Consider the following 22,066-nt stretch of genomic DNA (forward strand, 5'->3'; position numbering starts at 1 on the left):
TGAAGTGCCTTAAGCACTTCAAAGCGCTAAGCAAATGTTAAGAACTGTTATTACTGCCAGTTTTCACAATTTTTTCACAGCAGAAGGGAGGATTAGGGTCATATTTCCAAAAGCATTCAGATCAGCCACCTTCCATTACAAGAAATATGCCATCGATGTTAAAATACAGTTGTAGGTGCTGAGTATCCACCGCAGTGATCCTTCTGCTTAAGAAAGCAGATTCAAGTACATTTCTCTTAGGTGTATTATTAGGTTTGCCATTCTGTGCACAGTGGCAAAAAGAGCTAAATGTTGTTACAAATACCAATAACAGGAACCAGATAATTTATTTCAAGACTTGACTGAAATATACTTTTCATTATGGAGGCTGCCAGTGGGAGTTCCAGACCTGGCCTGCATATAACCTTCAAGCAAGAAGAAATGTAATGAAAGACCGACACACACACACACTGGAATTTCTAAAAAGAATACATGATGGAAGTTGCTTTGGGGGAAAAAACTGAATTCTTCCAAAGAATTCGGGCTGGATGTTATTCTGTGCCTGGTGATCCGTGCTGTGAAGTGGGAAGGCAACAACCACATAGACAGGCCTGAGAGTGAAATGGCCCACAAACTTAACTGGGTAAACTTGCAGCAGGCTTTTGGTGTGGACTGGATTCAAACACTAGACAGCCAACTGCTGGTTGATTTTTCACACATAGCCCTATTGCCAAGAGATTAGTGGAACATCAGGCCTACCAAGAGGGTACTAGTCACATTAGTCCCTCCTGGCACTGGTGTCTTGGAGAGGCATGCCAGCCTACAAGCTTGAGTGAAGCCTAGCATTCCCCCCCCCACACAAGCACATTTATGGGACACTTTGGGGGGGAAATCATTTCCATAAGCCCTGCTCCTTCCTAAATGGACCAATGGCTCTGCTCGTCCTTCCCCCACTGTTAATCAATGATAGAATTGAGAAAATAAGTCAACATGTACAACAATGATGAATTCACAGATTTCAGCACCCTCTCCCACAATATCCTCATGATCATCATCTTAGACCTGCAGAGCTGGAAGGAACCCTGTGGATCATCAAGTCCAACCTCTGCCAGGCAAGCACAGAGGGGAACCAAACTCCCAAACTCAGATTCTGCAGCCGGATGCCTAAAACACTAATCTACCCTGTCCTCCCTGCCAATTGTAAACCATGGGTGCAGATTGCAGAGAAGGCCTCCTATCCCAGATACATCCCAGAAGCCCTTTCCCTTGACAGGGATGTAAAGAAGAACTGCTAAATTCCCTATGTCATCAATTTATGCTGTCTTTACCTAACTAGATACCTCAATAAGGAATGTTCAAGTCCAGCAAGATTTCTTAGATCCAGGTGAGAATGAGAGTGACACAGAGAGAACTTTTTTCTCTCTCTCTCATCAGGTTCTGGGTAATTTCTACAGTTGTCTCTGCCAAAACTAGTGCCCATTCCCTTTTGAGTTGCAAAACACAGAGACACACAAAACACCAAGCAGAGAATGATTGTTTTAAAAGATGCAGGCAGCCTCATCAATGCTTCTCTCCTTAAAATGACAAATAGCTAAGCAGCAGCCATAGTCATCTTGCATAGTTTACATTATTTACACGGTTTTGCTTGATCTGTGGAAACAATCATTATCATTCTTTGACAAAAGAATTGAATGATAATGATTGTTTCCACAGATCAAGCAAAAGTTTTGACAAAACACCACAAAATACAAGGGAAAAAAAATCTGCAGTTGTATTTTTGTACCTGTTGGTGCAATCTATGCTGTTGATTAGAAATGGAAAATAATCCCATTGAGTTCACCAGTCTTGGGGAAATGTCATAGCTACCGGCATGAATCTCAGTTTGAAGGTTTGTCCTGGTTCATACGCTCCGCGCTACAGGTGATGCATGTTCCCTTCCCTCACCTCCCTGTCTGGATCTCCCACTCACCCGCCGGTGCATGCTTTTCTCCTCCTTCTCCTTCAACTGTTCAGCTAGTCTCCAGCAGGATCACGGGCTTCCCTGCCCCACCTTCTTGGCTGAACACCCACTCAGAAAAGGAGGCAGGATAAGCAAACCCATGCTCCTGCCAGGGGCTGGTTGAACAGCTGAAGAGGAGGAGGAGGAGGAGAGAAGTGCAATGGGTCATTGGCTTGGAAGGCAGGGGAAGAGAATGAGTGGCGCCTCTGGTGCCATGCATACAAATCAACACGAACCTCTGAATTTAGGTTTATGCTGATCTCTAGTCATAGCAGATGTTTTCAGAAGAAAAAAGCCCCTCACCTCCTGAAGTTGCAAATTTCTGAAGTTTATGGACTGTCTTGGGGAATAAAATGTGCACAAACCAATGCACACATTATAAAATGCAAACACTTAGAATGTCTTAAGTTGGGGAAACTGTAAAAATATGCTTTAGTCAAGGGAGAATATGTTCATTTCTAGACATTAGGCACCTTGTCATTCATATCTAGGATGAAGCATGACACAGATGGTACGGATTCCCTTCCCCCACCCCCAGGCTGACCGGGTCACTAACTGGGTTCTGTGTGTTTCTGGGGTCCTTCTTCAGTGGCAGCACACCAATCTGGGCAAGATCCCCACTGGCCAGGCCCCACCTCCCCAGGCAGCTGACCACTCACTGACTTCCCATCCTCACCAGAGTGGTTGGCTGCCCATATTGGTCTGTCACCACTGAAGAAGGACCTCAACAATGCGTGGAGCCCAGTAGGTGGCCTCTCCAGCCCACAGGGTGGGGGAAGGGAATCTGCACCACCTGTGCTGCTGCACTTTATCCTAGATATGAATGATGATGTGTCCTATTCTCTTCCATTAAATGTGAAAATAAGAAGTGTATATTGGTGTGGCAATCATCCTGCTTTGGCTCATGTAGGAGGTTATTTGCATGCATCAATGGGAGGGAATGTGTCATGGGCCTCAGACTAGGGAAATAATCTGGGGACACGCAGGGGCACATCACAATTAGCAAAATGCATTAAAATATGTACACAAATTTCTATATGAAACATCCATCAAAACTGAACCATCTGATACAAAACAAAGATGAGAAGAATAAATCGTTGGGATCCAGGGATATGCAACAAAATGGAAACAGAGGGGTTTTCTCAGCCCTGGTCTGAGTTTATCTCCAGTTGCTACGTGATCTTCTGGGACATCTGCTAAACTAGAAGCTAAGAGGAATTTGATTCGTGCCTTCTTCCTCCAACTCATGCAGTGTGAAGTGGGCACCTGGGCTTGGACTGAATCATAACAATTGCATTGTTGGACTGCACTTCTTTGGGAACGGTATTCTAGGGTGTCAAAACTGATTTCCTCTTTGTTGACACAAATGTATCCAAGGGACAAGCCTTTTCTGCTACTCTGGAATTACAGCTAGCGTCTGTGGATATAAATTCACACAACAGGATTTAAGTCATTGTGTTGTTATACTTGCAATTTAGGGTAAGGGCACGAAAAGTGCTGCTACGTTGTTGGAAAGATAATGAAAACGAACAAAAATAACAATTCTGGTACACTTGGAAAATGGAATTATACTCTTAAGTATACATTTCACTACTATGCTAATTGTAAAGCATAAGATATTTCATTCTCAGTCATTTTTAATATAATACAATATAATATAATATAATATAATATAATATAATATAATATAATATAATATAATATAATATAATATAATATAATATAATATAATATAATATAATATAATATAATATAATATAATATAAATCCTGTGACCACCTAGACTGCTTCTAAATTCTATTTGTAGTTCATGTACTACATGTATTAGGCTTGAAACCCCCTGATCTAGTGGAGCAGAAAACACATAGCATACAAACAAATTGTATGCACACACACAAAGCATTCTGTGGCCTACATTATATGAATTAATATATGATGAGCCCTGCTTAAGGACAGTGTATTGAACTATGATGACTTCCCAGTCCTATGACATTTCATTCCATCCTTCCGAAGTATTCCATGCTCTCATGCCTAGCTATCAATAAAGGGAACATAATAATCATTGAACTATAGGCAAACTCATTTGCTGTACTATTTTTGTGAAGCAGTAGTAAGAGGTACCCATATCAAATTTAGTAAGGCAATCTTTATTTACCTTTTGGGGTTTGCTTTAAAAAAGCACTGATGGAAAAAAGTTGCTATTTTTAAATCTTAGGAACACTAATTCTTCCACACTGAATGAGACCAAATTAGAGTTTGTGATTAACTTCCGTATTTACAAGTATCAATGGGGCCTCCAGCCTGCTGAATGTCTTCCAGGAAGAGAAAGATGATCCAAGTTACATTTCCTGAGAGTGAAGTGAGAGATGTTTGGCATTTATGGCAAGACATTTCTTCTTCCAGCTGACACCTACCATCACCTGTCACGTTACAAATAATTTGATGATCAGTGGTCATGAGGTTGGCGTGATCAACCTCTGTCTTAGAATGGGTGATGATGCATTCAATGTTGCCTTAAACTCTGAAATCTTGTCCCTTTGTGTTTATGGAGAAAAAATGACAAACAGAAGCAGGTTGCTCATAAAAAAAACTCCAAACCTCAGAAGATGCAAAAGAATAATGCACATTCTTGGCTGCAACAAATTAGACGTAACATTTGCAATCTGGAAAGCATTTCAAACTACAAACAAGTGCCCCACAGAAGCACAACAAAAGGCCAACTAATAAGGTCCAGCTGCAAGTTGGTGCTAACCCAGGAGTTCTGAAAGTCTAAGTAAAAAATCAAGCTCACTTAACTACTATTCAAACAAAGGATGAAACAATAATTTAAATATATACAGTACTCTTTTTTATTTTATGAAAATAATTAATTGCTGTTCCACAGCAAATTCCTCGAGGCAGTGCTTGGCAAATAAAAATGCATCGGTTAGGAACCAAAATAAACTTATTGCACTTAAGCCTCAGTGTAAGCAAGATGAAAATTTTGTTACAATTTACAAGCTTAATTTATCTTAGTTTTAGTAATATCCAAAGGCTGCTAGAAAAGGATATATTCAACCCGTACAAAACAAATTTAAGCGAATCTTAAAATCACACCTCCAAGAGAAGATAAAAATGAAGCGGGAAAAGTTTGGAAACAATGGAAACTCCACAGTGCATAATCAAAAACCCCGATTTTTACCATTTTCCTAAATTGAAATATTCAATAAACAAGGCACAAATGCATGAAGGATGTTTTTTCTCTGCACCAGGGATGGCACTGAACAGTGTTCTGTGAACATGATGACAATGATGATTATGTTTAGCACTTTCACTGCGCAAAGTATTTTACAATGTGTGAGAGGGAAGGGGTCAGCCACAACACAAAACAAACAACTAAGAAACGGGGTAAATAATGTTGGAGAAGAATATTCCTCCATTTCTTATTTTTCATGTATAAATTTATAATAGGCAATGCAGAACTAAATGACTATGACATTTGGGACTGAAACTATGACCATGCTTGAACACAATGGTAAATTAAAATTCAGTGGAATCTCAAGTTTGTAGTAAACGCAGTCCAGCAACAGGAACTAAAGTACCCAAAAGCTTAGCACAGGGGTCTCAAGCATGCGGCCCAGGGGTCATTTGCAGCCCATCGGACGATAGTTTGTGGCCCTCGCCTTGCCTGCCCCCCTGAAGTGCCCACTGCTGTCAAGAGTGAAAAAAGCCTCGCCTTGCTTGCCGGCTCTCTCCCAAGATAGCTCGCATGCCCCTCCTCCTCCTCGGAGCCCCAGTTGGGCTAAGGAAACTCCTGGGCAGCTTCCTTGGGCTCTTGCTCTGCTTGGCAGAAAATCTGATGTGGCGCAGCCTCATCCAGATTCTGCTTTCAGCGGCCCCCAGGTAAATTGAGTTTGAGATCCCTGGTTTAGCATGTTCAAGCCAGGTATCATGATGTCTTACTCATCTTCCAAATAGCAACCTGGGTTTTGCTTTTGGTTTATGAAGTAGTTCCTAGCTTGTTTGAGAACCACAAGACAGGAATTCCATTCCAGACACACTATGAGTTTCCTTCCTGGGCCTGAGTGACTTCTGTTCTTCTCCCTTGTTATATTCACAAGCACAACATTTCTAGCTGCAGACACTTTTCACATATTGCTCCTCTGTATCTAAATAAAATAGAATAATGGACATATTCTAATAGCAGCAAATTGGTTATGAGGAAGAAATGGCTAACTATGCTTTCCAGAGTAGCTGTCTTAGGATGAGACTTGTATTAGATTAATCACACTACACAGTAGGCACAACATGGCCGCTAATGTAAGGGAAAGCTGCAAATAATAGGTAGCGAGATTATGATGTTTACATAGGTTGAATGGTAATTTGGCTGCTTTCTTCTAACTGAAGAATTTCCTTAGTTTCTCGCTTTAGGAGATGGAATAGATTAGGCAAAAAAAATTAGTTAAGTAGAGAGTTGAGGCTACAGTGTCAAACTGACCTTTCCAGCATTCAAAATGTTATGGTGAGAGCCTAGGTACATCAAAAACTCTGTGGAACTGGCAATCATCTTTGGAAGGAAAGGGGTTTAGAAGAGCCTTCACCTTGGCAAGGTGCTCAGCCCTCTCTTTCACTATACTTGAAGGGAAGTACAAGAATATCCCTCTCACTTAAAGGCTTTCTACCTGTCCCTTAAGGGGGGGGCAAGCCTATAGAGCACATGTTCTTCATGGTGGCACTGCGGGCTAAACAGCAGAAGCCTGTGCTGCAGGGTCAGAAGACCAGTAGTCGTAAGATCGAATCCACATGGCGGAGTGAGCTCCCGTCGCTTTATCCCAGCTCCTCGCCAACCTAGCAGTTCGAAAGCATGCAAATGCAAGTAGATAAGTAGGTACCACCTCGGTGGGAAGGTAAAACGGTGTTCCCTAGTCACGCTGGCCACATGACCACGGAAACTGTCTTCGGACAAGCGCTGGCTCTATGGCTTGAAAATAGGATGAGCACTGCCCCCTAGAGTCGGACATGACTGGACTCAAAATGTCAAGGGAAACCTTTACCTTTACCTGTCCCTTAAGGGGGGGGCAAGACTATAGAGCATATGTTCTTCACTTGTCTGCATTACAAGGTCATCACCCCACTGACCAATAATAATAATAATTTTTTAAAAATATCCAGGCCATTCAGAAAAAGAACAACAACCACACTTGAGTTTCTTCTTTCTGATATAGACCCCAATATCATTTACCAAGCAGCCAGTTTCTGTATGGCGATATTCAGGTCTTGGAAAAGCCGTAGGAACTAGATACCAGGTTTAATATTTAATGCCAAATATTTTTATGAACTACTGTATTTGAATTTTGGAAATTTGCAAAGGTTTATATTCCCCCCCCCCACCCGGTATGAGGATAGGTCCAAGGACCACAGCAATAAACTGCCTGACTGCCTGACTGCTTTAGGAGAAGATGAGTTATATCGTAATCATGCTATAATTAACATTCACATGGCAGCATACAAAAAAGAGGGCTGGTGTCGAGGTATTTTAATCTCATGAAATTTCCAATGAATTGTTGGTTAGGACTGTAGCTAGGGTCAGAATACAATGTTCTGAATCCACTGAGAATTCCAGTCTCCCATAAAGGAGGCCAACCTACTGATAACAAAGACTTTCACTTCTGCTTCTCACCATCATGGTTTGCAAAAACCAAATCAAACCTAAACAACCCCCCCCCAAAAGTCCCCATAATTTGTCCCCATGCCTACACTGTCTAGGACCAAAAGGGTCCTACTAGCAAAATGCAACAAATTGACTATGGCAATTTCTTTCTTTCATGTATCCTGAGTCTGGAACCTGGGGACAAGAGGAGGGAGACGGCCTTCATTCCTGGTCTAGTTCTGTGTGGATTCTATCACAAAATGTAACTCTGGGAGACTAAAATATCCAAAAAGACAATTTTGAAACTATGCTTAGTGTTTATACATCCAGCAAAGTCCCAGATGTAGTTTTCAGATGGTTCACAACACTCAACCCTATATGAACAGAGGGGTATATGAAAAAGTAAAGGGAGTTGTGAGCTTCATTGGTCTAGCCTTCAACATCTGTAACTGAGCTGAGTTCCATATCTTAAGCCTCACTAATGTGATAAGCTTCGGTCCATAGCCTCTGGGGCTCAAGGCAGTTGAACATTCTTCTAAAGCAGTGCTAATGAATGTTAGCATCTAGGCACAACCTCAGATTTAAAGAATCCTTTAAAAATACTTCACATTACTCAAAAATCTGGAACCTCCCCCACTCTCGGTCCCAAGGAAATGCAGTTAAGGAAATCAGATACCATGCATGGTATTATCCTTCAGAGAATGGTTGGAACGGATTCAGTGATCCCTACATGACCTAGAAAACTGCTTTGAAAGCCTTCCCACCCAAGTCTAATCTTATGACAAGCCTAGCAGGGCAATGAAACAACACAGAGAGCAAATACTTGAACAAAACAACACCAACATGCAGTTCTTGGCAAGAATACGCTAGTATAACTTCTAGATGAACATTCGTTGACCTCTGTGCCAACCCTACTGCTGAATAAAGGCGATTTGGCAGTCTATTTTCAAATAGGAAGCAGGCGAGGATCTTACAGCCTTTAGAGCTGTTGCCATTTTCCTTTTGCCTTGCACAGGATATCTCCTGAACAAAGTAAAGGGTTGGAGATTTAACATCTGATTTCACAAGTTCCCTCCCAACTTCCCAGATCTCAATGCACTTCCCATTAATCTGGCCGTTGTGTTAAATGTATTAAAATATTAAGAGAGCCATATCTTTGTTAATAATGCTGGCAAGTTTTATGGTTTAGTTGCTTAAAGCACCTAGATACCAAAAAAATAATGTCTGTATGTAAGAAAGAGGAGGGAATTGCCACTCAGCCCTCGTTTACAGCTTATTAAGGTAGTTCTCTTATTAAGGTAGTTCTGTCTCTTTCAAATCTGGATGGCTACAAAAGAGCTACATTAACAAGTTGCAAACAAGACTGCTTGCCAACTTCATCTCCTTTCCTGCCTGGCTAGCCAAAGTGAATTTACCCTGGGAAACCCAACTTCCTAGATGCAACTTCACCCTGGATCAATTTGTATTTTTCTCACTATGTAGTCACATTCTTACCTATAGTATTTGTAGTGAGTGGGTTGGTGAGTGATTTACTTTAAGGAAAAAGCACATTGAGAAATCCACTCACCAGCAGTGCTGCAGCCTACCCTAATGTCTGCAGTGACTAATTCCAAACCACTATGCTTTTGATATCACTGTTTTTAAGCCAAAGGGGGGTGGGGAATCAAGATTCTCAATGTAAGACTGAATCCAGATTCTCCAGTTTTTGCTCTCTTTAATTGTGCACTGTTTTTGCCCTAAATAGTGGTGACTTGCTCAGCAAACCAAAATTCCTTTCATTTGCTACAGTATCTCCTCAGCAACATCTAGAGTTCTGAGAACATCTGGCTGTCCATGTGTTGCTCAGTCATAGTTCCTATCATACACAAACATCATAGCTACTGGTGAGCTTTGATGGGAATAGCATTTTATCAACATTCAGAGGGTTGACATTTCCTAATGTCTGATCAACATCAGGAGAGAGCTTTCCTGTCCCTTATCTAGGTGAATTATGGTTATGGTTGCTGTTGCTTTCCTTCTGTCATTATTGCTGGGAAAGCGAGGTGAAATAGGTAGACAAATGTTGCTTTTGCAAAAGAGTATTTGTAAGGGAAGCCATAGCCCTGAAACTAGGCTGAATGAGAAGGACAAGGATGGGCCTCAGAGATTAGCTACCTGAGGTGATAAGGTGAAATCAGCTGCGTTCCTGAATGCCCCACTCTTAAGAGCTCATATTTTCTATTAAACTTTTATCTATTTTTAATTATTTACCTTATAACTGCTTAGCTAGCAGCTGATGTCAACAACTTATTTTACACACAGGTTACGATACAGAGTCTAACATGTTTTTTAGCTTTATAGTCTGTGCGCCAAGGCTACCCAGGAGTGTAAACAATGCAGTGTTGGATCGAAATAATCAGAGGGTAAAGACTGCTTATGTAGGAATGTTCTCCCACTCCCCATGTGCAATGCATCTGAAGAAGTGGGTGTAATCCACAAAAGCTTATATGAAAAGCATTAGCTTTTATAATGCCACAAGGCTTTGCTGCTAATGAATAAGAAAACTCAACATCAGTCCTTTGACCCTCGAACGTGTGAGCCCAATGTTCTCTCAGCCTTGCAGTTTGAAATACAGACATGCCAACGAATAGAATAGTCTTACATTGTTGTCTTCTTTCTTCTACCCCATGTGTGTAAAAATATTAATATATATACACATATATTTAAAATATTGTTTGTGGGGTTCCTGTTTATACCACCAGCAGCAGGTAAATGGTATTTTTATACTCTTTCCCCTCCCCATAGAACTCAACAAGGAAAGACTAAAGGTGGACAAATAGATTTCTCTTTACTAGATGCAAAGCATAGCCTTCACCTCCATCTTCCAAACTGTACTCTCACCTTTTCACTCACAATTTCAGTTCAATTCTTTCTCAGAGGGACTTTCCTGAACTTAAATGGATTTCTGTACTTGATTCCATGCGGGGTGTCATAGGGGAAGCTTGGGCAAAGGGTTTTCATATTACAATTTTTTAAAAGCAAAACTGTTTCCCTACCCACCAACCCAAACATTTACAGCATGTTTTAAATAGAAGACAACTCACCTTCAAAAGTTACTTATTTGTGTTATGCCAGCATAATTAGGCAATAGGATTTTTGGTTGTTATGTGTTACGTTTGCACAGAGCTTGGAAACTAATGTATAAAGGAACATCTTAGCCATTAACCTTTCCACACCCAACAACTCCATAGTCATTCATTGTAACTCATTGCTTTCTAGGCAACCCATTGCCAATGTGCTCTCCACCCCCTTCTTTTTGAATTAATTTTTAAATAGCTATAAAAATACAAAAATAGGCAAAAACAAGGCATTACTCATTATGTAGAAAATTAATGATGTTACCAGTCCTTACATTATCTTGCAAAAATAACATTGTTGTAAACTGAGAATGGCAATCGGCAACATACTACAGGTGACACTATTACATGGGAAAAAATCTTACCTCCAAACTCTGAAGTTTGCTTCTAAACCAAGTAAACTTCACTATTATCAACCTCCTCTATTTAAGCATCCATGACAGAATATTTATTTATATGCATGTGTTCTGCTGCCCACACTGTGGACACTTAGCTTATACGGACCTTAGAGAGAATCTAAACAATGGGATCTAATTTGTGTGTGTGCTTCCAAAGACACCCTTCTTAACCCTCATATACTCAATCCAGCTAGTGAGTGAATTCTGGGGTATTTTCTGACTTGACTGAAATGTCATTAGTTATAGGATTAGAGTTGGAGGGGGAATCTAATGGACACATCTTGTATTTCTTAAGTCCATTTGGAATTTCAATGGTCTTCCCAGCATATGGGGCAAAACTACATACAGATCATCGAAGTACTGCATTTATACTTTCTTCTGCATCATAAAAATGGCATGAACCATTTTTGCCCCAATACATTACATTGGCTGGGACCAAAAAAGGGGAAAGGTGTGTGTGTGTGTTTGTGTGGCATAGCAGATATAGGGAATAGATGGGGGGGGGGAACTTTCCCCCCAATTTTTTTTTCTCTGTAAAAAACAAATAGGAAAACCCCGCCCTGTACATGGCAAAGGGCTCAAGCAAGAGCGAAGTGATTCTTTCCAGCTTGTCAGGCAACAACATCACAGAATGCCTACTGTGTAGTTCCTGGTCTAGGAAGATTTTGCAACATCTGTGAGTCAGGGTCCTCTTCCTGGTTTATGAAAGCTACTATCTCTTTCATAGGCAAACTAGAAAGAAGGCATTACTACAGCCAGATGTGAGGAAACAGAGACTCTCCCACAAAGAGGGACACTTGGAGTCACTAGATCTATGATGCATTCATTTGTTAAATACTTCCATCTTACTGATGCTGTGAAATGTTTGTTTGATTCCTTTAGTTTAATTTTTTTTAAGTCATATGATACCCTGAGTGCTCTAAATTCTTAACTGATGCAATGAGACTTCAACGCTAAGCCCATAAAAGATTCAAAAGGCAGTGGGAAGGAGCAGTCTACAACTGGGAGGCATAATGGTAAAAAAAAATCTGCTCAGTTGCTCAGCCCTTTAAATTTCTCTATTAGAATATTGCTTTAATTCCAATTACAGCTGGTTGGATAAGGTCAGTGAATTAGGTATGGTCCAAGGTTCAATTCCCCACCATATCTCCCAGGAAAGGAGAAGCTAAATATGTTGGATTTCTCTTTGCAGCCTCTCATGCTCTCTTCAGTTTGTGTAACTGGGAAGGACTTTTCTGGACTAGAGGAAGTGTCTATCTGTCCAAAACTAACCAGTTATACCTTCCAGTCTCTGATTTAAAAAAAAAAGCCCCACCTTGCTGCTGAGTGTTCCTTTCGCACTCTTTCATCTGTTAGTTTTTTGCTGTTGATTATAGATGGGATATTTATATTTTTCTCCTGGGAGAGATTAATATGAATATCACCATCACAGGTGGCTGGGCCCTTTGGACTATCCCCCAGAACCATCCCAGTCCACTCACCAGGCTTCGTGTGGTGTATGCCTCCATCGTTGGTAACATCGTGCCAATGGCAGTACTGTAATAACCTGGATGGTGCTTTAACACCTCTCTGTGGTGCTGACCACTCAGCAGCTGAGTGAGGAGACCCGTCATCTTCCCTCTTGGGCTACTTCCACAAATTGCATGATGTTACTGGCAATGGCCACACACACCATACGAAGCCCAGTGAGTGGACTAGGTTGGTTTTTCAGGCTGTTTGGCTGTGTTCTGGAGGTTTTTCTTCATAATGTTTCACCAGACAGAGTTCTAACTCCTGTCCTCTGAAGATGCCGGCCACAGAGACTGACGAAACGTTAGGAAGAAAAACCTCCAGAACATGGCCAAACAGCCTGAAAAACCTACAACAACCATAGTTGGCAAAGTTTAAGCCTTGCCTTTTAAACTGCTAACTCAGTGAAAATCTCTCTCTTTTTCCCTTTCACCCTCCTCTTAGCAATTACCACTAGGGGAATAACTTCTGTTGACATAGATGGGATTCCCCCCCCCCCCAATGCTCACTGCCTGTAAAGGCCATTTTCCACAGAAAATGCAGTCGAGAGAGAAAAGCTCCATAGAGGTTTGGGGTTATTTTAATGACCCTCTGCAATGGCTACAATTGCTAGACAGTAAAGACTTTCATTTGTGTTGAACTACATTGACTCTTTCCAAATTGCAAAATGTTTTTTGTCATGTGGCAAACAGTCATCTGAGGATAAGCATCGTGAAAGTGCCAACGTCATTGCACTACTGTTCTGAGCCATCCTGGAGTCTAGATATCCTGACTGAAAAAAAAAGTAGAGCACAAACCCATTTTTGGTTATACAAAATTAAACAAACTTGTTTCTGGAAAAGTGTTCATGAATTTATCTCCTTCAAGTGTGAAAAATACTTTGTGGCAGGATGATAAAACTTGCAAACAGCTAACCACCAAGAAGTGGTGAGTAAGGACAGGAAGCTTTACTAATTGACCAAGCTTTAATGAGTATCAGGATGTTTAGAATGCATCAAATGCTTGACTGCCTTTGCAATTAAAAAGTGCCAGCTTTCACATCCCTGCCAAGTTACATAATTTTTTAAAAAATTCTAAACCATCATTTCATACAAATACGCAGTCTGCTTTTGAAGACCTTCAAATTATTCCTGGACTGTTTTTGCTATCTCACTGGTGAAGTCATAAGCCCTCTTAAAGCATATTCAAATCTATTTACATAAAACACAAGAAGGGAGAACAGGAACTATAATGCTAACACTATTCCCTATTGTCACCATTATGATGTCCATGAGTTCAGGGTGACTCTCTGCAGCAGAGAACCTCTATAGCTTCAGAGACTCTTAAGGCAACGCGGAACCTTGGAAAAACAGGTTTCTATGTCCTCAGGGAAGCTTTACAAATAGAAGGGACTTCCACTGCAGAGATTCATTCTGAATATGAGGAGGAGAAGATACACAATAACCAAGAAAGAATTGTTCCATTTATTCATCATATTTATAGGTTATATTTCTCCTGGTTGTTGTGGGCTTACAACCAGGCAGCTAAGAAATGGCCACTTCTTACAACAAACTTTCTGTGGCAGCTAGTTTGACCCTCCATATAAGACTCCCTGAATAGAGTGATACATGTTTCACCATGATAAGTTAGAAAACTAATAAAAAGGTTCCCAGAAATCTGTGCAAGAAGGGATGAGACTTCTGTGAACCACAAAATCCACTTCAGATTTGTTGGAGCCTCCCAAAGAAACAGGGAAAAATGGATCAAGAAGACAGATTCCAGAAATCTGGGACCTGAAACTGCTCCCCACTTGTTTTTAAAATTATTTTTGGCCTCCTCACTTACGCTACCAAGCAATTTCTCTGAATAGTTACATTTGCTTTGTTCCTTTGTATGAAATGACAACAAAATAAACTGAGTACCTTAAGGACAACCTTGTTATTCACAACGCTGGTAACTTTAACAAAATGTTTATTTTGGAATTTCTCATCAAAGGAAATGCAAAGCCGTACTTTTTTTAAAAAAAAAAGATGGTGAAAGAAAAGCATGCTCCCCTTTGTTAGAGTTGGGGGGGTTGTATTGTGGTTCTGCCTAAATCTCAGGTTCTGGTGCAGTCAGAACTACCATGAATCAGATTCAAAATAGTTTTTAAGAATGTAAACTATGTGTGCAAGATCAGTAATATAGCTTGAGTATCAGAATGATGAATGGAGGCAAAAGATAACACAGAAGAAAATTCTATCGCTCTTATTGTAGGAAGTCCACTCATTGTAAAGCATTGTTCCAAGGCCATCACTGTATCGGAGGTATTTCTGTAAACTCAGCTCTGAACTGGAAATCCAAAAGTAAAGAAACAAACCAAGGGATTCTATATGACTACTCTCTCAAGGCTACAGTTGCTTTCCCAGCTGAAGCGAGGCATTGTTGATTTCTACTCCATGCTGTCCTTAACTTGGTAGGTGTAGATCTCACCAAGGCTAGCAGTTGGCTCCCTTATCTCAAGAAGCTGTCTTATTTCAAGAAGCAATGATATAGCTCTTTCATGGAGTGGTGGTACAACATGCATAAACAGTTTGTATATTTCCTGCTAGGCCCTCCTGCCTGAACAATCACAACAGCTCCCTAAGCAAGTGATTTCCCCATTTGAAATGACAAGCTGATTTTGAAACTCAAGGAAGTTTAGAATCTACGTAGCCTTTTCACACAGCTTTGGGTATCTGCTGCCTTAATTTGGTTTGTTTGGTTTGGTTTGAACAGAAATCCCAGTGAACATGCCTAAAAACCTCCAAGGTTTGTCCAGAGGCTCTCTGGACGGAGTTTTTCTTATGAGTCATATAAGAACTGCACCCACAAAAAGTTCATTCTTTTCACATATGACACACATTAAGCAGTTGCCCAATAAACTGTACCACAAACATCCCTGGAAATGTAATTCTTCTCACCCATTATTTTGTTAATAGAAAATTCCATTAAAATGTATCCTCTAATGAAGAAGGGAATTTTCTGTCAGTGTGGAAGGGTTTTCATATGTTCACGGTCATTGAGCGTGGGTTTCATTAATAGAAGAGACAATACTGGTCATAAAGGCACAAACCCAAACCAATATGGTTTTATACTTTATTGGTTTGTATTAGGTTTAATTAAGAAAAAATAATGTGTTTGTATTATTTATTGCTGTTCATTATTATCTCGTTATTACAATATAACAAACGTAACTAAACCATTTCAGTATCATGATAAATTTGGAAATTTTATTTCCTTGTCCCCAGAGATCCCCTGTAAGAGCTAGAAAAAGGAAAGCTTGCAGGGATGTGTATATTTGTTTATTCATGTGGATATTTTCTGGAGTCCTCTATAAAGTGTGGCAGATGAGTTTCAACAATGAGATCCTTTCCCTAGGACTATGTATTCAATAGAGATAAATATTTTCGTAAGTGTGTTTGTTTGTCCTGAAAGATCTCCAAAAAACAGCTAGAAACACCATACATTTGGATTTTCCACTTAAATACTGGACTAGCTGGAACTCTGAATTAATTCCCTCAGAGGCCTGCCTGAGCTCACCTGGTAATTAGTTTTTATCAGCTCCTGATCATAGATTTCGGATGGACTTGACTATTCAGTGTATCACATCAACTGCATCTATGAGATCCTTTTACTTTATAATATAAATGTAATTGTGAAATTGATATTGCTAAGCATTTAAAGAGAGAGCTTCATTTTCACAGGAGTGCAAACAAGCACTGGTCAAAGTGAGTACAGAGGCTAACGGAGAAAAAATTCATGAAAAAAACTGATGTTGGGGGAAGAACACAGGTGACATCAGTTGTATTTCCTAATGTAGCAGCAACAAAACTAACAAACCTTCCAACCTATTTAGATAAAAAAGCTTAATGTCTGTGGAAATATATATTCTTCTTTACCAATCCATGATAGGTCTCCATATTTTAACATTTATCATTTAGGGCCATCTCTTCTTCTTATTCTATCTGTCATTGTCATTTTGCCTCTAATTCAATGGAATCATCACAATGAAATAAAAATTGGGGTTTGCTTGTAAAATGGGTCTTTTAAAGGAATGTGTCTAGCAAAACAATTCAGATTTCTTCCATTTTGTTTTTGTTTTTGTTTTTTGGAGGCGGGGAGCTGTCTCTTTAGCTTTCACCCCTATCTTTCTATTTTTAGTGTGCTTGTCCTCTCATTTAACACAAAAAGGACAACCTCTTTCTGGTTATTTTATTTCAGATTTCCCACATTTGTGTTTCCTGGCATTATTCCAAATTAAGCTCTACAGAACCCTTAAAAACTACTCCAAAAAAATAGAGAGGAAAGCAACCCAGAATAAATCTACCCCTAAAGCAGACAATAGTGCACAAGAAGGAAAAATCATCACCAGACCTACGCAGGCACTAGTTTGCATTATCACATTCACACAGTCCAGTATCCTACTGACACAGTTACAAAGTCCACCTTCTTGGCCCACAAACTGTCATGGAAGTAAACAAAACAGTGCCACAATGTCCCCATCAAAATACACATCATCAACAAAGTAAGTATGTAGTAGATTAAGCAAATAGCAAAAACCCATTAAATAGGAAAAGCACACACAAGAAAAAAAGGGAAAATACATCCCTCTTCCAAAAACTAAGAAAAGCAAACAAGCAAATAAAAGCAAAAACTATGATCAACACCCTCAGCCAAAACCACTATGAGATTTCTCTTCCCCATATCATTTGGTGCTTTCTTTTGTATTCTCATCTTTGAGTCTTTTTGCAGGTAGCAAAAATAATTAAAGAAAGGGAAGGTAGGAACCAAGAGGGAAAACATCCCCAAAGGAAAAAAAAATCTAAAAATAATCCTACAGAGGCATGCTGACACAAGCAGGCTGCCTGGAAGCATCAAAAATTATCCAAAGAAATTGAGAGAAACATACACATACCCAAAAAAATCAAGTAAAAGGCAAAAAAAGGAAGAGGATTGAAGCTGGAGGTACAGGTAGGCAGACAGCAAAGCCATCCAAGATGGAGGTCACCAGCAGTTCAGCAGCCCACAGTAATATCCCCCAGAGGAAGGACTGTGAAGCAAAAGGGGGATTCCTCACTAGATTCCACATTTTTCTACAGATTCCAAATTTTCCTCCCCCTAGAACGTGTGATTGTCTGTTGGTAGCCCTCATTGGTCACACTACAATGCCTTTGCAATAGGTCTCACAGCACTACTGGATGAAAAAAATTACCAGGTGATTGGACATACAAAGGTTAAATGAAAGTGGGAAAACAAGAAAGAACACAAAACATCCACATACTCCTGTTTTGTTAATATGCATAATTTGCACTATTGGTCCGTTTCAGGAATCAATGAAAGAACATAAAAATAAAAAAGAAGCCTCTTCCAGCGCCCCCCCACCTCTTTTGTAGAAACACAAAGGCCCATCCTTAGAGTTTTTCTATTCCAGAGGAAGCCTATGGATGAGAACTACCAGCTACTTTTGTTTCTTCCACGTCCCAGATATGTCTGCTAAGCTACAGGTTTGATGTGGCTTTTATATTCATTTGGTATCTCTCTGTTTCTTTTTATCTGCACGTGAAGGGGGATGAAACATGAAAGGAGACTAAAGGAAGTATACATCTCAATGAGATCTATCAGTTTTGCTTTCTTCCACATTCACATTTTTAAAGTATTATCTTCCCTGTCAAAGTAATGTGGGCATGTGGCCATTCTGCAAAGTTCTCATAAAAAATGAATCACCATAAAAGCTCAACCCTTTACACAGGTTAAAGTGAACACTCCCCAGTCTCCGGGGGATCATGCTCTGCCTCTGTTTGTCAAGTAGTTGTTAAAGATGAGAAATCTAACAGGAAAAAGAAAGGTAGTAACCCCGATTTAGCATGACCAAAAAAACACAGAACAAAACAATGGTTGAATACCCTCCGCCTTGATGGGAGGCTCTCTCACTATGACCTTTTCACCCAGCTTCAAAATCAAAAGTTCTTTTTCCTTTAATAAATTCAGAATTTGTTGAACATTCACATTTTTTTAAAAAAGGCCACATTAACAAACAAAACAAAACCCAAGTGGAAATTTCACATAGTTTTAAAGGAGATCTCAGAGATGCAGGAACAATTTATGAAGGCCCAGCCGTAAGGTGCTCTGTCCACTTTTACTCAGCACAGCTTGGTTCAGAGTAATTTGGGGGTAGGGGAATTACTGTTTTTCTGCCCCAGCCATTCAAACCCTACCTTACTCTATATAGTAGAATCCCTTCCCTCTGGGTAGCATTTTTAGACTCTGGAAGACTTTAGAGTGTTTAGACCATCATCAGTCTCACTTCAGATGCCCAAACATGGATATAACCCACTGATCTCAAAGTGGAAGTTGCCCAAAGTTTGTACTGTAAATGCATTTCAAGTAATGCGTATTTTTCTGTAAAACATGATTCTTTTGACAATAAGGACTTGTAGTGCATTTCATTTGGTTATTACTTCTAAAGACAACCCCACCAAACTCTCTATGACAGCGATACCCAACTTTGGGTCACCTAGGTGTTCTTGGACTAAAACTCCCAGAAGCCTTCATCACTAGCTGTGCTGGCCAGGATGTCTGGGATTTGTAGTCCAAGAATACCTGGAGACCCAAGGCTGGGATTCTCTTGAATACAAATATATAGGGCTGGACTGTTGAAATAGTTTCATATCGTCACTTTTGCTGAAACCAAAGCTTAATCACACAGGTTGGGGGAATTTTGAAGTTTTAGGTCAAAAATAGCTCTGGCTGAACCACACTAGTTCTATCACATTATAGGACTAAAAACCAAGAACATTTTACATCACATCTCATTCTGAGGCTTTGTTTTGCACCCACCCATTTTTTTTAAGTGAACCTTCAGGAAAGGCTGTTCAGGGAATTTAGAGGGTAGTACAAAACCATAATATGTTTATCATGATGTATACTTCAGTGGATGTCACTCCAGGAATTTTTTTTGCTACAGTTATCTTTTAGTTTTCAAGCTATCGCAAGACTGTGGTTTATATCCAGAGCAGAAGATCACTCCTGTATGTCTAAGACAGAACCTGCTGACTTTCTCTAGTTTCCCTGTTTGGTTGCAAAACCCCAGTAGGGGAAAAGAGGCATCATGAAACCACCCGGATACACTCAAGAGTGCCATTTATTCCTTTCTGGATCGAACCCTCCGTGTTCTTACAATACAGAAACAGCCAACCCCACAGTCAGATCCTGAAGAAAACAGAAATAGAACCTCATACAATCTCTGTTTACATAAAAATATACTTACATTAAAAATTTAAATAAAACTATTATTCCATATTCATTCTGAGCAACTACCACTATCGCAAATGTATCAGTAACTGTGAGCCCCATTGAAAAATAAAATGGCTTCAGGCAAGAGAAGTGGCACCACATAGTTTACAAGCATTCATGCTATAGCTATGAATGAGTGAAATGTAAGGGGATATTTGCCAAGCTACTTGACACTTTCAAGTCAGCTTAATCAGATACCCTTTCGTTTCCTGTTGTGGGGCGGCTGGTGTTCTGCTACTCACTGCACACTGAGAGTCTATTTACATATTCTGTGAGAAGAGACAAACCTACAAGTCATGTTACATCTGGCTAGATGGCTATGCTGTTTAAAACAAGATAAACTAACAGTGTGTGGGGGTGGGGTGGGGGTGGGGGTGGGGTGGGGGGAGAAGGCAGCCAAAAACAAACAAAATAAACAAAAATGATCTACTGAACACAGATAATCTGGGCAACTGAGACAAAAGTGTTGTAATGATAGTTGTTTGTATTCCTAGAGATCTTTCCTTATAACCCAGGCTTCAAAAATTATTGGGGTGGCAAATCAAAAATTCCTGGGGCAGCAATTCACGTTTTAAAAATGAGTTTCCTGTTCAAAAGCTGCCTACCACTGCTAGAAGCCAAAAAGAAAAAAAAAGGGGGGGGTTCCAAAATAGTTTGTGAATTTGGTGCATTGAAATAGAGATATATGCAAAACATTAGAATTATCATTTTTCTTCTTTCCAAGCCACTGATACCTCAGTGTGTGTGTTGTAGGTTTTTTAGGAACAACCACCTAAAAAGTACAACTTGTCCAACTGTGAATGAGAAGGAAGAAGAACGGTTGGACCTCATCATTTGAATGGCTTCCTGGAAACTTTCAACAAATAGGAAATAAAAATATTGTCAAACCATGAAATAAAAATTAGAGTCCAACAAGGATTAAGTCAAAAATGGAATTGGGTTTCAGGATATTCTGGGCAACTAGCACATAAAGCAATTGTATTTCCATCAACATTTGATTTCCATTTAATTCCTTGATGTCTCACTTCTTTGATTTCATTTTTTTCAAGGGGAAAAATACTGAAGCAGTCCATATGCTTGCCCAAAAATCCTAGGAAAAAAAAGACTTCTCTGCGAACAAAAGGAACATCTGCAGAGGAAGCAATGAATCACTGCAAGAAAAGGTGGGGCTGAACAATGCAATAAAGAGGAAGTCAGGAAAAAAAAGAGGAATTCTGTGCATTCATACTAGGTAATGTATAGTACTACTTACTGCGAATCTCTGATAAGAGGTGCATTTCCCAACTTAAAGCAGGGTTTTCCAGCCCCACATGAAATTTGCCTCAAAGAAAAGCTTTCTGCTAAATCAAAACCTGAAAAATACAAGAGGGATATCATTTACTGTTCATATAATACAGTTTAGAAAAGCTGGCTTGATTTGCGCCATAAGCTTATCAACTTTCCTAGACTAAGAACTGACAGGCTATTTCAAATCCTGTGATTTGGGTCGCAAAAACGTTCAGAGCTCACTTACTCTGGAATATTAGGGTATGGCTACACTAGCAGCAGGGAGCAAGGTAGTGTGGGCCACTGAAGAACGGTTGGGCTTGGTTACAACCTGATTAGAACAGCAATTTATTAGACTATTGCTGATGCACTACACCGGTTATATATATTTCTTTTTTAAAAACAAAACACACATACACTTTTCTTTGCCTTCTCTTAAAGGGCCAATTGAGAAATTGTCTGCTGCTGAAGCCACTGCAATGGATTTGATTGTGGGCAGTTTCTCGGCTCGTCCTTTAAAGTGAGGCAAAGAAAAGATTTTTTAAAATAAAAATGTTTAATAACTGATGTAGTGCATCAGCAGCAGTCTATGAAAGTTAAAAAGAAAGAAAATTCCACTCCCCCTGTCCTCTTGTCAAGCAGGGTAAGTGATTTGTTTGCCAGTAATCTGAAGTGGCTTGCTTATCTTGACAGGGGCTGGACTTGATGATCCATAGGGTCCCTTCTAGCTCTGCAGTTTTAGGATTGTTGTTGTTTCTTGTTGTGGCTAAGCCACTTCATGACATTGGCAAATTGAAAACAGGAAAGCTTGCTTTGTATCAGCTCCAGAGATCACACACACTGGAACCAATTGAAACCAGAGTGATCCTATCCTCAC

The 22,066-nt window shown here is 39.9% G+C and overlaps 1 protein-coding gene across 3 annotated transcripts in view; it reads right to left on the reverse strand.

The window, feature by feature from the left end:
* Positions 1-22,066, reverse strand: part of COL19A1 (collagen type XIX alpha 1 chain) — a 217,577-nt gene that overhangs the window by 169,423 nt on the left and 26,088 nt on the right. For all 3 annotated transcript variants that reach the window (XM_073000073.2, XM_078386107.1, XM_073000079.2), the window contains one exon: positions 21,176-21,275. In XM_073000073.2, the coding sequence (XP_072856174.2) occupies positions 21,176-21,275 (100 nt within the window). The remainder of the gene's footprint in view (positions 1-21,175; positions 21,276-22,066) is intronic.

This window comes from Pogona vitticeps, chromosome 1 (genome assembly GCF_051106095.1).
Source record: "Pogona vitticeps strain Pit_001003342236 chromosome 1, PviZW2.1, whole genome shotgun sequence".
Classification (NCBI taxonomy): domain Eukaryota; kingdom Metazoa; phylum Chordata; class Lepidosauria; order Squamata; family Agamidae; genus Pogona; species Pogona vitticeps.